Below are 17849 nucleotides of genomic sequence, written 5' to 3'. Positions count from 1 at the left end.
GGAAAATTATACAGAAGGGGAAGGTCATTCCCTCTACTGAAATGCATCTCCATAGAGGAATGACAGCGAGTTCTACTATCATTAAACAGTGGGGTCTGTGGCAACCATGCAGGAGCCAGGAACTTAACATTCAAGGCACTCCGTACAGGATATTACTGGCCCACTATCGAAGAAGATGCTAAACGTATTACCCACGCCTGCCTTAAGTGCCACCAGGCCAATTCTCCAACTCCCCTCTCACACCATCAGTGCCGCTCTCCATCATCATCGCCCCTTGGGCGTACTGCCAATAGGGACTCGATTTCATCAGTAAGTTTCCCACAGCACTAGGACAGCTAAAGTTCGCTATCATTACCGTAGACTACAACACAATATGAGTAGAAGCTGAGGCCCTGGCCACTATCATGGTCGCCAAGGTCAGTAACTTTCAAGAAAAAACATCTTCTGCAGGTTCGGAATTCCTGAAACGATCATCACTGATAATGGAGCTCAGTTCGATAACGATACGCTGAGGGAATTTGTGGGCCAATACGACACAAAGATCCGATACGCTTCACCAGCCCACCCACAGACAAACAGCTAGGTAGAGGCAGTGAACAAGATCATCAAGTAAAACCTGAAGAAGCGGCTTGACGACGCTAAAGGCATGTGGGCAGAGAAGCTACTCGAGGTCTTCCGGGCAATCAGAACAACTCCAACGGAGGCCAATGGCAACTCCCCCTTCTGCAAGTCATTTGGCACTGAGGAAGTGATTCCCGTTGAACAGGAAGTCCAAAGCAATAGTGTGACATGTTTTGATGAACTCACCAGCTCGGAAGGACTGAAACTCAACTCTGGCCTCCTGGAAGAATGCTCAGAGCGAGCGCACCTTCGCAACATCAACAACAAACAACATATCGCCGGATACTACAACGCAAGGGTAATGCCTCACCTACTGTCTGTCGAAGACTAGGTGAAGAAAGAGAATATGCCAACTCCAACGGGGCTCAAGGCCACATGGGAAGGGCCATACGAGATCATTGAGGCCGTTGGACCTGCTACCTTCTACGTGAGAGGAACATATGGTATAATCCTCCCACACCCGTGGAACAACCAACACCTCTGATACTACCCAAAGTAAGGGCAAAGGCACCCAGGCCCCATACGCACCACCTCGCTATCGTTGAACTCCATGGCAGTGCAAACATCACCACCTAAGTTCCATTTTGTTGTCTTATCCAATGTATCTGGCAACTGCCCTAGCACAGCAATTAATGGAATGTCTTTATTATCATCACATTTCTTTTCAATGATATTTAACGAACAATAAACGACTATCGCAATAACTCCTGCTTATGCGATCAGGCCCCAAAGTGGCCAATATAACGGTTCAACACGCAAAAAGGCACGGGCACGCTGTACAGCAATCCCAACTCACTATCTCCGCTTTCCTACTAATGTAACTAAAATATCGCTTATGGCCGGTCTTGCTGACATAGCCAAAGCCTATCACTCACAAACCCTTGTGTTGCCGATCGCGATCACCAACGACAATAAAGTAATAATCAATGATATACGATACATTGCAGAGAACAACGACTAAAAGAAAATTGCTATACCAACGACAATAAAGTAATGACTCTAATCCAAAAGTAAAGTCGAACGATATAATACCCAAGATTAGCGATATCTCTCGCCCACAATTCAAAACTAAAGTCAAACGATATGATACCAAATGTCAACGGTACATTATTGCAATAGAATATAATAGCCAACAATAAAGGCCCAAAGGTTAACGATCAAAAGTAATGCCCAATGATAGAAATCCCGACGATAACGAGCAACAAATCAAAGAAACGATACATTCATTGACAATAAAAGAATGATACACAACAACAGGTGGGAAGTCATTTACTACAAAGGGCTTTGCGACCAATAACAATACATCAAAGTCTACTTGATTACAGAAAACGATATCCAAGCCTATTCTAGATAAATCAGCCCTCCAGCCAGCCTGATTCTTCGGAATATGAGGAGCCCCAATAGAAGAACACTGCCACCGACGCCGATGAGCTGGCCAAATCTGGTGGGAAAGACTGGGGGGCGGAGTCACTCTCTGCCCCATTGCCGCCTGATCTCCATCATTGTAGCCCCACCATACAGCCAGCAATCGATGCCCTTGGGTTTCTCACTTGAACGGAGACTCAGTTCCTTAGGAGCACCGATTGCTTAACCCCTCAAGTGATGAAAGGGCTGAGCCTACCCGAGATTAGGCTATAAAGCCTATAACCCAGGCATGAGATTAAGCTATAAAGCCTAGAAATCTAGAAAAGAAAGCAAACAAAAGGAAGAAAGGATTTTATATGCAGAAGCAAAATGAAGAACAAACAAAGAGCCATGTTGTGAGTTTGCTCCACTCCAATATCACCTAACCTATTTATAGGGAAAAGGCCATCGCCAAAACCACCCCCAGAGGTCCAACGGTTACACCACTTTAATAACCTACAATAATCACAACATCGAAAACCGTAAAGACAATTAATACATTCAATACATGGAGGACTATCACCCAAAAACACGCCAAATCCCAATACACTTCTCATATTTCCAAAACAAAAAGAAAGTACCAAAAATCAGCCAACCGACCAACGTTCCAACAAAATTCAAGGCATGTACACGTCAGCAGGCCAATCGCCAGCAAAATAAAAAAGCAAAATAACTACTAAGGAACACTATGCCTCACCATCAGCACTGCGTGCCTGCTCCATAGCCACATCTCACTTCCCGACGTTCTCGCCTTTTGGTGCCACCTCGCAGCCAACGGTTCTCGAATGACGATCCCTCCCCCACCACCTCTACTCGGGCCGCTGGCCTGCGATCTCGCCGCCTTTACTTGCATCTAGTGAATCATCTTGTCCTGGTCAATCCATCTAGTGGCGATACCGTCATGAATTGAATGCAAGGCTCCATCCGAGAAGGCCTTGTTTATCTTATCCTGGAAGTTGGATGACAAAAGATAATGATCCACGGCCTTGGCCGCACCGTCTCGCTTGGCTTTCTGGAGCTTGTCACAGTGACTCTCTACCGCAGCCCGCAAACAAATGCAATCATCAATGAAGGTACTAGCCTGAGAAAGCTCTTTGTCCACCTTCTTCCTTAACCGCTCCAACTCAACATTCTTCTCGCCAGCCTGGCGCTCAATAACCCTCAGATGGTCAACCTCTCTTTGTAAAGCACCGAGTTACCCCACCAACTTAACCACTTGATCGGGATAGGGAGCCAAACTCTCTAGGGCCACCCCACGAAGATCCAACTCGGCATCGCAATGTTGGACCTGGCCCTCCAGTTCTCGCAAGTGCTCTTCCACAGAGCGAACTTGGGCCCTAACCTCCTCTAGGGCATTCAAACCCACCTCGGCCCGCTGCAACTTGCCGGTCAGGTCCAAATTCGATTCCCTTAAAGGGGCAATGGCCTCCTCAGCCTCTCGCCGCCGAGACTCCTCTACCACCAATGATCGCTTCAGCTCCATCCTCCTCGCAATACCATCATCAATCGCCCGTCGCATCTCTTCTTGATCAACCTTTCCACAATCGAATAGACCCTGGAGCTCAAGTGCCCGCCCCCTCTCGGCGTCTAACTCACCTTACAGCAATGCGATCTCTTGATCGAAGTGAGCAAACAACTCGGCAGACGCTTGGTAGTTCATATTCACAGCCTGCGTCCCACACAAGACATTACAACACGAGACAAAAAAAAAAACAAGGAAAAGGTCTGCATGCAATGAAAGCACGATACTTACCCTCATCAACCTCTCCTGAGTATCTCGATACCCCTGGAAACGATATTCCACATTAACACGACCATGATTGCGATGGCAATTGCACAGATCCGCCACCATATCACTACACCAAAAACTGCATCACACAACGGTGATCACACAACGGAGAACAAATCCTCTGTTGTCTGTTGACAAGAATTGAATCAGACAACACCTTTAATAAATCTTCGTTGTATAAAGATACTCAAATTCTAAAACTTGTAGTTAGAAGGTGATGGCACAACAGAAAGAAAGTTTATCTGTTGTGTGAATGAAGAAAAAAGACCGGCATATTTCCCTCCTACCATTGAGTCAAATTTGGCTCCAAATTGTATCCTACATGCCATTAAAATGGACAACAGTTTAGTTACTTCCGTTGTAGGAATATACTTGCAAATCATGATACAATGGTTTTTAATGTGCTGTCGTGCAAGTGAGTACCAAAATTTGGATCGGTGGCTCCAAAATGACATCCATTCCCTCCAAAACGGGAACATTTGACCTCAATTTTTTGTTATGCTTGCAAGTTCTAACAACTGAATGAACTATTTCCATTGTGTGAATGAGAAATTGACTAGCCAAAGCGCCAAATGTAACATTTTGATTGCAGAGGCGGGAAATTTCCATTTTTTATTCCCTCAATGATATAACAAATCAGACAATGTAAATATGTCTATACGTTGTCTGAGTAAGAAAGAAAAAAAAACTATTTTTTAATGCCTTGGGCTAATTAGACAACTCGACATCACCGAGGGCACACTTAGCACTTTTGCCTCAGTATTTGCTTTAGCCGTCTTTCAACTCAAGAGAAAACCCCGAGCTTTTGTTGATGATGCCATCTTCTCACCATCGTACGAAAACACTTCTAACCATCACAAATCACCATCTTCTCCCAAACCCCGAGCTTTGTAGTCTGGATTAGCTTTTATTTGGTTAGATTAGGGTTCGAGTTGGGTTAGATTTGGGGTTTTAGTTCTACTGAAAAGAGGGATTGAGTTCTCACTAATCGAGTTGGGTTCTACTCAATTGGGGTTCTACTCGATTAGGGTTCTAGTTAGGGTTGAGTTCTCATTACATTCTGCTGAGAAGGAGGTTCGAGTTATCACCAATCGATTTGGGTTCAAGTTTCTGAAATCCTTGTGATTGGTGAGTTAAATTTGAGATTTCATTGTTGCTCTTCAGGTTTAAAATTTTGCGAATAAGTTCATTAATTGTCTTTGTTCGTTTGGTTCTCAGGAACATTCAATTGGTTTACTCTGTCTGAGTTCGAAAAGCATTTGCTGGGTTCTGCATGTATTGCTGTATTGTTGGTGAGTACTTTTCTGAAGCTGTAGCTATTAATTCTGAATTCGATTTTTGGTATTGTTGTCATGTGCTTGTATCTGAATTTTGATGCTTTCATATTGTGGTTATTCTTTAACGCATATTTGCTATGCTATTTTTATTGTGGTTATTGTTTAATTCATTTTTCTGTGTTAAGCTTTTTGGGATGAATTAGTTTGAGCTTTATGGTTGCTCTTCAGGTTTAAAATGTTGCGAATAAGTTCATTAATTGTCTTTGTTCATTTGGTTCTCAGGAACATTCAATTGGTTTACTCTGTCTAAGTTCGAAAAGCATTTGCTGGGTTCTGTATTGCTGTATGTTGGTGAGTACTTTTCTGAAACTGTAGCTATTATTTTGAATTCGATTTTTGGTATTGTTGTCATGTGCTTGTATCTGAATTTTGATGCTTTCATATAGTGGTTATTCTTTAACGCATATTTGCTATGCTATTTTTATTGTGGTTATTGTTTAATTCATTTTTCTGTGTTAAGCTTTTTGGGATGAATTAGTTTGAGCTTTATGGAATATAGTGACTGTTGTGTGTATTGTGGTTATTCATTAATTCATTTTGCTTTATATATTAAGACTTTTGGGATGAATGAGGTTAAACTTTATGGAACATAGTGACTGTTGTGTGTACTGTGGTTATTCATTAATTCATTTTGCTTTGTTTGGTAAGATTTTTGAGATGAATTTAGGTTGAATGCAAGTGGTTGTGAAGTAAAACAGTAACATGTGATTGTGCTTTTGTTTGTTGTGATTTTGTTTGGGGTTGTGATATAGAAGGTTTATTTGTGATGTAGATGGATAGGTCATGGATGCATGCTGATAGGAGGTCTTACAAATATAAGTTAGGGGTGGGACTATTTTGTCAATTTGCTGTAGACCATGCTAGAGATCGGAACCACATTTGTTGTCCTTGCACAAACTGTGGAAATGTGGAATATTTCTCTGCTAGTGTGATAAAGGATCATTTATTTGTGAATGGGATTGACCCTGGTTATGAGAAATGGACAGAGCATGGGGAGGTTGATGTTGAGTCGGCGGGATCAGAAAGTGATGATGATAGCATAGAGTTAGAGTCTCTTGAATCTGAATCAGTTAAGGATAATATAGGGGCAGATTGTGAAGTTGAATTAGATAGCGATGTGCGGTTGGAAGGTGATGAGGATGAGGAGATTTCAAGCGAGCGTAATGAATTCAGGCAGTTTGTAGAGGATGCCAACAAACCCTTATACCCTGGTTGCGATAGGCACACCAAGATGAATGTACTTGTGAGGCTTTACAACTTGAAAGCCAAGCATGGTATGACTGATGCGGCTTATTCGGACTGGTTGATTGCCTTTTCGGAGTATCTTCCTACTGGAAATGAGATACCTACGTCAGTGTATGAGGCAAAGAAGGTTTTGAGTGCTCTAGGAATGGATTATAGAAAAATCCATGCTTGCCCCAATGACTGTATTCTCTATAGAAAACAGTATGCTGATGAAATTCGATGTCCCCGATGTGGTATTTCAAGGTGGAAAGAATGCAAGAACAAGAAAGAAAGGGAGGGGGTACCTGCAAAAGTGTTGTGGTACTTTCCTCCTATTCCTAGGTTTAAAAAGATGTTTCAGTCAGTTGAAACATCTAAGAATTTAACTTGGCATGCCACAGAGAGAAACAAAGATGGCTTCATTCGTCATCCCGCTGATTCGAAATCTTGGAAGTTAGTGGATGAAAAGTGGCCAGATTTTGGTTCTGAGCCACGAAACCTACGACTAGCATTATCATCAGATGGGTTCAATCCATATAGCTCCTTAAGTAGCAAGTACGCTGTTGGCCAGTAATTTTGGTAACCTACAATCTGCCTCCATGGCTAGTAATGAAGAGGAAACACATGATGCTTACCTTATTGATATCAGGGCCTAGACAACCAGGAAACGATATTGATGTTTACCTTGAACCGTTAATAGATGACTTAAAGTTGTTATGGGAAGGAGTTAGGGGAGTTTATGATGCGATTAGAAATGAAAATTTTATTCTCAAGGCATTACTATTCTGGACAATCAATGATTTTCCAGCGTATGGTAACCTTTCAGGGAGTATAGTTAAAGGCTATAATGCGTGTCCGATTTGTCTTGAGAAAACAGAACCCACGAGACTAGTTCATGGAGGGAAGATGGCTTACACCATTCATAGGCGGTTTTTAGGAAGGCATCATCCATATCGAAAGCTAAGGGCTGCTTTCAATAACCGCCCAGAACATGCAGTAGCTCCAGTGCCATTAACTGGAGAAGAAGTGTTGAGCAGGTTAGACTCAGAAGTTCCAGATTGGCCTTTTGGGAAGAAATTTCCCCCTCCTCCTTATAAGGGGGCTGAAGATGAAACTAGGCCTTGCTGGAAGAAGAAATCTATATTTTTTCAGCTAGAGTATTGGAAGTTTCTCCCTGTTAGACACTGCCTTGATGTCATGCACATTGAAAAAAAAGTGTGTGATAGTCTAATCGGGACGTTACTGAACATTCCTGGAAAAACTAAAGATGGACTAAAAACTCAGTTAGATCTGGTGGAAATGGGTATAAGACCAGGATTACAGCCCAATGTAGATTGTCCGAAAAAGAAATGCTTGCCATTGGCAAGCTGGAACCTAACAATGGATGAGAAAAGATGCATGTGTGGCTCTTTTCATGGCATGAAGGTTCCTGAAAATTATTCTTCAAACATTAGTAGCCTGGTTTCAATGGATGAATTAAGGTTGAGTGGACTGAAATCGCATGATTGCCATGCCTTAATGCAACAATTACTTCCCGTTGCAATCCGTGGTGTGCTTGAAAAACCTGTCAGAATTGCCATAATAAGGCTTTGTCTATTTTTTAATGAAATCTGTAATCCCACTATAGATCCTTCAAGGCTTCCACAAATTCAAGCAGATCTGGTTGAAACATTGTGTGAGCTTGAAAAGTATTTCCCTCCTTCTTTCTTTGACATAATGATACATCTTACGGTTCACTTGGTTAGAGAAGTTGAGTTATGTGGGCTGGTTTGCTTCCGATGGATGCATCCTTTTGAAAGGTATATGAAGGTGTGCAAGGGATATGTTAGAAACAAAAGGCATCCAGAAGGCTGCATTGCAGAATGCTACATTGCTGAAGAGGCAGTTGAGTTCTTAGCAGAACTTTTCTTCGACGACAAGACTGTTGGCATCCCAACAGCCCCAACATGGAGGACAGGCCTACATCGGGTGCTAATATTGAGTCTGTTTATGGCAAGGACTTTGACCAAGCTCATCTCTGCGTGCTTCAAAACACCGAAGAATTCAGAAGCTACTTTGTGTAAGTCACCGAACATTAATATACAGCTATGCTTTTTAGCCTTCTTGTATTACTTATACACTAATACCTTCCATTAATGTGCATTTAGGGAATACTTGGAGTATTTGAAGCGGGAATTCCCAAAGAACAAAAAGAATGACAAGTGGCTAGTAGACAAGCAAAACTAGACTTTTGCAGATTGGGTGAAAGACAGGGTAAGTGGTAGTCAGTTTCACCAAAATTTAGATGATCTTGGTTGTGAATTAATAATTCTAAATACCTTGTTTTAAATTATTTTTTTAATTTTGCAGGTTGCATCTGACCTTATTAATCCTGGTTTTGAGTGCCCTGAGATTGTTAGGTGGCTAGCAGATAAACCATGCCATGAAGTACCTAAGTTCAGTGGCTATAGAGTAGGCGGAGTGCAGTATAACACAAAACGCCGGGATAATCTGCTGCAAAGACAAAGTAGTGGGGTTTACTTGGTTGCTGAAACGCCTCAAGTGGCTAGTGCTAGGGACAAGAACCCTATTACTCATGACATGAGCTTTTATGGGGTTATTACTGAAATATGGGAGCTAGACTACGATCATTTTAGGGTACCTATATTTAAGTGTGATTGGGTAGAGAATGAGAAGGGTGTTAGGGTAGATGAGTTTGGTTTCACTTTAGTAAATTTGAATAGGAAGGGGCATCAAAATGACAGCTTTGTTTTGGGAAAATGTGTGCAACATATTTTTTATGCTCAGGACCCCATAGATCATAGGTGGTTAGTTGTGTTGAAGGTCCCGAAAAAAGACTACGCAGATTCTGTTTCGATGGATGAGCTCGGGGACACTGTTATTTCCCATCATGCTGGTGCAAGTACTGTGCCTGCTATTCAGTCACTTGATCACGTGACGGATGAGGAACCGACGGGTTACCTGCGGGCAGGGGAGGAGGATATATTCGTTGATGGAGAATAGATTGTACCTTTTTGTATTGATTTCGCTTGCCATTGTTGTGATGGTTTCATATAAATCTGTTTAAGTGTGTATTTGTAACTCATTTGAAGCAAACTGATGTTCTACTGTTGTTAATGCGTGTTGATGGTTTGGTATAATATTTCTCTATTTCTGTACTTAGGAAGATCGCTGAATATTGGCTTGTCATTTATCATTTAGCTATATATATTGGTCTAATATTTCTGTACTGTTGTTAACCTTCTACTTGATGTTCTTTCTTTGACATATGTTCACTAATGTGACTTATATTTGTATAGATAATGGCGGCATCACAATCTACAAGTGTATCAAAGAAGGAAAAGTCGAAGTCCAAGGGATTGAAGCCTAAGAAGACAAAGTCTACAAAGTGCTCAACGGAAACATCAGTTTCTGCTGGTTCTCATTCAAAAAAGCAGAAGTCTAAAAGAAAAGAGCATGAACCAACCGGGGGTCTAAAGCTGCTTAAGCGCCATGCGGTGACTATGTCATGTATTTCAAGGCGTAAGAGTGCAAGACAGAAGAAAACTGTTCGGTTTAACAGAAAAGACACTCCATGTGGGAAGGTGGCTAAGGAGATGCAGTCCTACATTGGTGTATTGGCCCGTAGGAAGGTACCGATAATACGGGAAAACTGGAAAAAGGCAACTGACGAGGAGAAGAACAAAATCTGGCAACGTGTTCAGGTATACTTGGTCCTACATTATAATAATTTTTGTTTAGTATATGAACATTATTATTGAGGCATTCATGTTGAAATGTGTCAGGTTCTATTTTTACTTGGTCCTGAAAACAAGAAAATGGTTTTGGAATCTGCGGCAACAAAGTGGAGAGAATTCAAGTCTAGACTCACTTCAAACTACATTATTCCGTTTTTGAATGACCCCGAAGCCTTGAAATATCCCCCAGATGATTATCCTTTCATTCAGCCAGATCATTGGACTCTATTTGTCCAACAGCGGACAACAGCGGCATTCTTGGTATGAAATGCACTTGTTAACCACTACTCACTTAGTACTAGTCACAGTCTACCTTGGATTGATATGAAACAGCACTAGTGTAACTGAATGCCCTACTTTTGCAGGAAAAGCGTAATGTTCAGCAAGAGATTTGCCGAAGGAATAAATATCCTCATAGAATGTCCCGTAAGGGATATGCTGGATTGGAGGCAGAGTTGGTTAGTGTACACTCTTTTCTAACCTTTTATTTTTAAGTTTTTCCCATTGCTGGTCCATGGTCATTAAATGTTACACTTTGCAGGCTGAAGAGTTGGATGAGGAAGAAATCGATAGGGCCACTTTATGGGTCAGAGGACGACAAACCAAGGACGGTCTTTTCAAGGATGACAACACAAAAGAGACTGCTGAAAAAATAGTAAGTCCCAAAAATAAAACTGTGAAAAGCTGCTATTAGGTTTGCGATGGATGAATTGCTAATTATATTATAACTTTTTTAATTAGGCAAGCTTGAAGAAAAAGGTTGCTGATGGCGAACTGAGCACAAGCGGAACTAATGATGTCTTGACCTTAGCATTGGGGACTCCTGAGCATGCGGGTCGAGTGCGTGGAGTGGGTGGTTACATCAATCCCAATGCTTACTTCCACCTCCCTAAACGGAGAAAGGAGAGCCTAGAAGCAACTGTTAGAGTTAGTGTGCAGAAAATACTAGCAGAGGAGAGAGAGAAGATAGTAGATAAGGCAAGGGAAAAGATAATGGAGGAGGCAAAGGAAAAAATTATTGCTGAAGAGCGAGCTTTTTGGTCTGCAAAATTTGCAGAACTTGAGGCAAAGGTAAATGGAAAAGAAAGAGATGGGAATGGTACTGTTACTCATGGATATGTTTCTGGCCAAGGAAGCTGTTCACGCACAGCCGATGAGATTGCTCAACAACAAGCAAAAATTTCCTTCGAAGCTGAAGAAGGCATGAAATCTGTGGAAGGAACAAGAGTTTTGGAGGCTTTGGAAGTGATTGAAAAAAAGGTTTTGCGTACAAAGAAGGGTTCCAACAAAGTGGTGAAGAAGATACATCCCACCTGCCCCAAAGTAGTTGAGAAAGATGCGGCATTGCGTCCGAATCTGGATGAGAATGTGGAAGAAAATGTTGTACCAATTGATATAAAGGATCCAGACCAAGAGGAGGGGGCAGAATATGTGGATTTGACATTGCATGAACCCCTAAAAGTAAGTAGAAACCACAGGTTACATCAATAATGATACAATTAGTATGATTATGTATTTGTATATGTGGGCGTGTGTACATGTGCACTTGTTTATTAACAATTGTTCTTTGTGATTTGTCAGACAAAAAAAGCTGAGATTGACTGCAAGTTGGCAATAGGTTCCATTGACCACATTGTTGCTTATGCCACTGTCATGGAGGGTGATGATCCTTCTAGTACAGTTCATGGTGCTCCACTGGGCAATGGTAATATGCGTGTTTCGGTATATGCTGTAGTTGAGGAGAATGCAAAGATCCCATTTCCTGTGAAAGATGAAATTGAATCTGTTAAGCAGGCTATGGGGAGTTGGGTAGCATGGCCTACATACCTAATCATAATGTCACATGTGAAGGTAACCTACATTGTCTACGTTCTTCGATCTAGTTTAGATAGGCGTCATTATAGATAACTAATATACATTATTTTTCTGGATCTAGAAACCTGTCAAGGAAAATGTTGAGAGGAAGAGGAAAAGGAGATATATAGAGGAAGAAGACTCGGAGTTTCAGTTTAGCTTGGCGTCAATGGCACCTACATTACCAGATTCATTGAAGATGCTATGTATGTGGGGTGAGGATAAATTCAAAGGAGGGCGTACCATCTCCTTTTACATGGAACCTGAAGTCTTTGGATATTCTCGCAAGAGCTTCATAATAGGATCAGATGTTCGACGACTTGCAAGCATGAGGGAAGTCACTGGAAATTGCATTTCTGTGTACCAGAGGTATGAATGAAAGATATGTTTTTTATGAATTCTTCCTAATGCCTTCATAACAAGTATAGTTGCTGGAAGTTAATGACTTGGTGTAAATGCTTGTTAGGTACCTCTATGAGAAATTAGTCACATATAAAATGGTGGACATGGTTGCATTTGTTGATCCTTCACATATAGGTGCAGTAGGGTGTGGGAATGGAACTGCTAGGGCCCAACATATCAAAGATAGACTTGTAACTGCTAAACCAGGGCAGATGTTCATGTTGACGTTTAATTCAGGGTAAATCCAATTGGTTTTCTTTTTTTATATATTCTGTTAGCAATTAATTTTAGTCCTGTTGACCATATATAATTTTAATTCTTTCAAGGATGATCATTTTGTATGCATGCATGTAGTGATCACTGGATCTTGACAATTATTCATCCGGACGAAGGTACTGCCTATTTTATGGATCCACTGAAAAGACGCTTACCCACTGGAGATTGGATGTCTATTGTGGAAACGTGAGTCACATGTCTTCCTAATACATATTAAGATTAATGAAATCTATTTAAAGTAGGTTGTTACATCCTACCGGAAATGTCTCACAACTTCATATTCTTGTTTTGGTGTAGTGCAATAGGTATGTATAATGTTGCAATGAACAGGAAAGGTGCTCGGAGTTCTACAAAATGGATAAATTTGGCTGTAAGTTTCACCCAAGTATTTATGTTTCTTGAGAAAATAGAATTTGATTCAATTGTTTTGACTTGTTTAATTATCATATGTTTTTAGGGCATTCCTCCCCAACCTAGCAACAAGGAGTGCGGGTACTTCGTGATGAGATACATGAGGGATATCATTGAGGATAAGGACTTATCATTGTTTTCTACCAAGGTACAAAGTAGCTATTAGTGTAGTCACTAAACTCAGTTTCGTATAACTTTGTTATGTCAACGAACCATTCAACAAACTGATACAATAAATTGATTTTCAGTGGGAGAGGAGAGGCAATAGCCAATATACGCAAGCAGCTATTGATGAGATACGAAATGAGTGGGCGAAGTTTGTTGTGAAGAGCTATGTGTAGGCAGGCCATGAAGTAGGTTTTTGCAGAAGGAAAGCATCTTTTTTGTGCTTCTCTGCTGGTACATTTTCATGCATTAGATGGAGTGCATGTTTTGGAACAATGTGTATCAGCTAGCTTTTGATGTCCCAAGTAGATGGGCATGCACTAGAATGCTATTCTTCTTTTATTGTTGGCTTGAAATTTGGACAACTTTGTTTGGGAAATACTGCCTTTTGCAGTTCTATGTACAGAATGTTAGATATTATGATGGATTGCTTGATAGATATATTCAGAGTTCATTGGGTAAAATGGACCAAATTAAAGCACAAATCAATTCAGGGAATGGATGTTTGTAGCAATCATACAACAGATTTTCAGAAATGTCAACCAACGTTGTCTGAACAAAAAAATTCTGAGTATTCACACAACGCATTTATAGCTATCACACAATGGATTTTAATAAGTAACGTCGTCTAGTTTAACTCATTCATAGCTATCACACAATGAATTTCAATAAGTAACGTCGTCTAGTTTAACTCATTCATAGCTATCACACAATGGATTTCAATTAGTAACGTCGTCTAGTTTTAAGCTCATACAACAGAAAATACTAGAACACAGTTGTCTTACTTTTAATCACACAACAGCTAAACTACAAAACCGTTGTATGAAAATTCAACCCACAACGGCTTAAAAGCAAATTCTGTTGTGTGAACTGCTGCGCACAAGTACTGCGCATGGGTGCGTCCGGCATCTGTCGAGTTGTTGGACAACGGTGTTAATAAAAATACGTCGACTGATTTTGTATCATACAACGGTGAATTCACCGTCATCTAATTTTTCATCAGACAACATCGAGATAGACGACGGTGAGTCTTCAAATCAGACGACGTTTTTTCACCGTCGTGTGATGCATTTTTTGGTGTAGTGTATGCATAATCGCACCATGGGCAATGCCATCTCACCCAGAGTCCGCGTGACAGGACCCGACCCAGATTTCACCTTGAAATCCGAGGTGGCCCTGCGGGGCCCACCTTAGAAGAAATTCTTCCAAAAATTTGGCAGAACTTCCCCTAAAATGGACTACCCAAAACCTGTAGAAAGGAAATTTACACTTCTAAGTCATTCATCCTTATTCTCCTGGAGCCACCCTGCTCCCCAAATCACAACATCGTCCAATTCACATAACACAAAACACAACTTGAATAACATTAATCCCACAGGTAATCAGAGCAATTATAATAGAAAGGTAAATAAGGAAAACCTAATTCAAAGGCAAACGCGGAAGCCGTGCAGTTGACTATGCCTCAACTCCATGTACGCCCGACCTCAACTAATTTTGCCTGCAAACTAGGCATTTGAAACCGAAGGGCCCAGGGGAAAGTAGACGAAAAACGTTAGCGTGAGTGGACAAAAATATACAATTTTAAAGGAAAAGAAATTCATACTTTCCCACATTTATTTCATTAAAAACCGATGCATGCAACAATTAGAAAACACAATTAGCTTTAAATCTGAGGAGTTCAAACGATAAACTGACTAGCCTCGCTAGTCACAACATTCGAAAAGAAATATCGTAAAACTGAAATCTCATTTCTCAAGAAGATAAGACTAGCCCCATTAGCTATAGTGAAAATCGGACTAGCCCCGCTAGTCAAGCAACGATAAGAAAAGATTGAAACTCTGATACTCAAGAAATAAGACCAGCCCTGCTGGTTAAACGGAAAATCGGACTAGCCCCGCTAGTCAAGAATATAATGAGTAGGGGAAGATGATAGCCATACGAGTGAGCCTCCCAGGCTCAGGTGATAGCCTCCTAGGCTAAAGTACTCCCGTAATATACCCTTACGCCACTATGTGTAGCGATAGGATACTGGGCTTGAGAATTACTGTCACAGAGACAGTAACCACACAAAGGCGGAGGGCTTCGGTGATCCCATCACCTCGCCACAAAGGCGGAAGATCAATGCTAGCAATGATAATAGTCACCCAAAGTATGGCAACAGAAATCCGAAAACCCAGTAAATCCATAAATACATAAGGCTTCCCCATCTCTCGTAAAAGAATTTCCAATGACGTATCCCACACGCCAAGATAATCTCAAATTCAAATAAATAGGAAGAAAATAATAATAAGCATGTTTTCCGTAAACCGAAACAAAACCAATTTCAAAATCATCATCAAGGCATTCCCAATGCCAAAACCGAAGTCGATAAATAAATAAGGAATATAACTCCATCGAAATCCCATTTCGAAAATCCTTTAAAAGTCTCAAATCGAAATAGATTATAATTAAGGGTATAATTCCGGAAATCACCTCGGAAATAAATAATTCATCAAATAAAATTATAAATCATAAGCAACTTCAGAAACGAATCATTATTGAAAGTAATTATATGAGATAAAACGAAATCAATCTCCGAAATCAAATCACATGCTCGAAATGTAAAATGATAAATAATTAGAGCATAATCAAGGAATAAATGCATGCATCATTTACTTAAAAACAAAAGTCCACTCACAGTACTATTTCGACGATCACGTATACGAGTTCCTTCATCGAGCCAGAGCTCGGTACGTCGCCCTGTACACGATTATATTCCGTAAGCGATAATTCGACAATTTAATACGAATCCCATAATCAAACCCTCACCAATCAACTCTCCACTTGTTCTCGGATTCAACCCAAATTTTATCTCTAATACTAATTCATTATCTTAAAGGTTCCAAGTCAGAACCGAGAGATATCCGATGGTCGGATTCTCGTAATTCGATAATCGAAACTCTAAACTTCAAAATTCATAATTAATTCCAAGTTTCTCCAAAAATTACCAAACTTCACATACAAGCTCTACACAATTTATAGGATTTAATGGGCTAAAAACTGAAATTAAAACACTACCTTACACGCTTCCACGCGCCCCCACAGTGGCAGCGCGTGGGCCCCACGCGCCACCGGCAACCACCTCCGATGGCCACCAAAATTTGGCAGCACCATCTACTCAACAAACCCAACCTCTTTCTCAACTACAACAAGTTCCAATTTTACCTGGAAGAGCTCCAATTTGGCCGTTGAACACAAGCCCAGAAAACCCAAGAACCCTAGAATCGGGTTCTCCCTTATTCTCCTTCTACACTGCAAATCGTGGCTCAAGGCTAGGGGCAAAACGATCCTTGGCAAAAACCGCGCCTTCGACAGTGGTTTGGTGGCCGGAAATGGCTGAAATCGCCGGAAATTGCCGGAAAACGTCAACTGCTACAGTAAACTTCCAAGCTTCAAATCGTGACAACCCATGACCACCAGCATGTAGAGAAGGAGGAGGCGAGTCGGCAGCCACCAGGGTCTCGCCGATTGATGGCTGGACGACGGCAAATCTAAGGAGAAAGGGAAGAGGGCCGACGGGGGGAGAAAGAGGAAATAGAGAGAAAATCTCGGGGGGGGGGGGGGGGGGGGGGGGGGGGGGGGGGGGGGGGTAGGTTTCCGAAAATGGAAACCTACCACAGTAACTTTCCATATATATAGAAAGTTACCATGAACAGTAACCGTAAACAGTAACTTTAATCTTTCGCTTATAACTTTCACGTACGAACTCCGATTTTTACGTACCACATATGCACGCGCTCGGTTTAACGTCCTCTACAACTTTCATGAAGAAAACTTTCTCAAATTTTGACCCGAACGAAAGGTCAACAATTTAGGGCCACTAAAGCTACCGAAAAAAAAGTAAAGGTAAAACAAATTGTCGTTTACTGTCCAAATGACTAGTAAACCGGTGAATTTAGATTCTGGACGTTATACCGCGAGAGCCCTCCGACAACCTCGTCTCGAGAGTGGCAAGAACCCTCACTCTCACACCGTGAACGTGCCACCTCCTCAACTAGGGATCTCTTTCCCCCATGAGTATCGATACTCACATGCACAAGGGGACTCTCGAGACGGAGCTGTGAGGTAGTTCTCTTCTTCAACCCAGCGTCGTCCGTTAGGGCTGCACGTGGATTGGATCGGATCGGATCGGTTTGACTCCAAACCGTCTCTATGCCAAAGTAAGCGGTTTAGCATTTTGGACAACCGATCATCGAAAAAAATAAGCTTAATACCAATCCAATTCATTTAAAGATGGTTTGGTTCGGTCGGTAAAGCGGATTTAACCTATATAGCATTAACGTTTTGTTTACGAAAAACTCATAGTAAAATACTAAAACTCAATCTCAATAATAAAAATTTAATAATCAAAATCCAAAACTAATATTCAAAGAACAAAATCCAAAATAGTTTCAAAATTTTGTCAAAAAAAAAAAAAGTTTCAAAATGATTCACTTATTTGGGTTTTAAGCCTTTGGGTCTAGGATTCAATATGGTAGTATATCATTTTGAAAATCAAATTATAATTGGAGATTTAGAACTTACTTATAATGACTACCCACAAATATATATATATATATATATATATATATATATATACAGATCTTATCT

At 41.0% G+C, this 17849-nt stretch overlaps 2 protein-coding genes across 2 annotated transcripts; both read left to right on the top strand.

The window, feature by feature from the left end:
- The first annotated feature begins 5923 nt into the window (after positions 1-5923).
- LOC112199290 lies at positions 5924-6949 on the top strand. The gene has a single exon (XM_024340326.1). The coding sequence runs from the start codon at positions 5924-5926 to the stop codon at positions 6947-6949; it is 1026 nt and encodes a 341-aa protein (XP_024196094.1).
- Positions 6950-6984: 35 nt separating this feature from the next.
- Positions 6985-9378, top strand: LOC112199289. The gene is made up of 2 exons (XM_024340325.1): positions 6985-8343; positions 8725-9378. The coding sequence occupies exons 1-2, from the start codon at positions 6985-6987 to the stop codon at positions 9376-9378; spliced, it is 2013 nt and encodes a 670-aa protein (XP_024196093.1).
- Positions 9379-17849: the final 8471 nt, after the last annotated feature.

Source organism: Rosa chinensis, chromosome 4, assembly GCF_002994745.2.
Source record: "Rosa chinensis cultivar Old Blush chromosome 4, RchiOBHm-V2, whole genome shotgun sequence".
NCBI classification, from domain to species: domain Eukaryota; kingdom Viridiplantae; phylum Streptophyta; class Magnoliopsida; order Rosales; family Rosaceae; genus Rosa; species Rosa chinensis.
The sequence above is the reverse complement of the archived record's forward strand: the minus strand, read 5'-3'. Positions and strand labels throughout refer to the sequence as shown.

Excerpts from the sequence above, each read along its gene's own strand:
- LOC112199289 (XM_024340325.1), top strand. The coding sequence starts at position 6,985 with ATGAAGAGGAAACACATGATGCTTACCTTATTGATATCAGGGCCTAGA. Across the intron at positions 8,344-8,724 it reads GGAGGACAGGCCTACATCGG|GTTGCATCTGACCTTATTAA; the intron begins GTGCTAATATTG and ends TTAATTTTGCAG.
- LOC112199290 (XM_024340326.1), top strand. The coding sequence starts at position 5,924 with ATGGATAGGTCATGGATGCATGCTGATAGGAGGTCTTACAAATATAAG.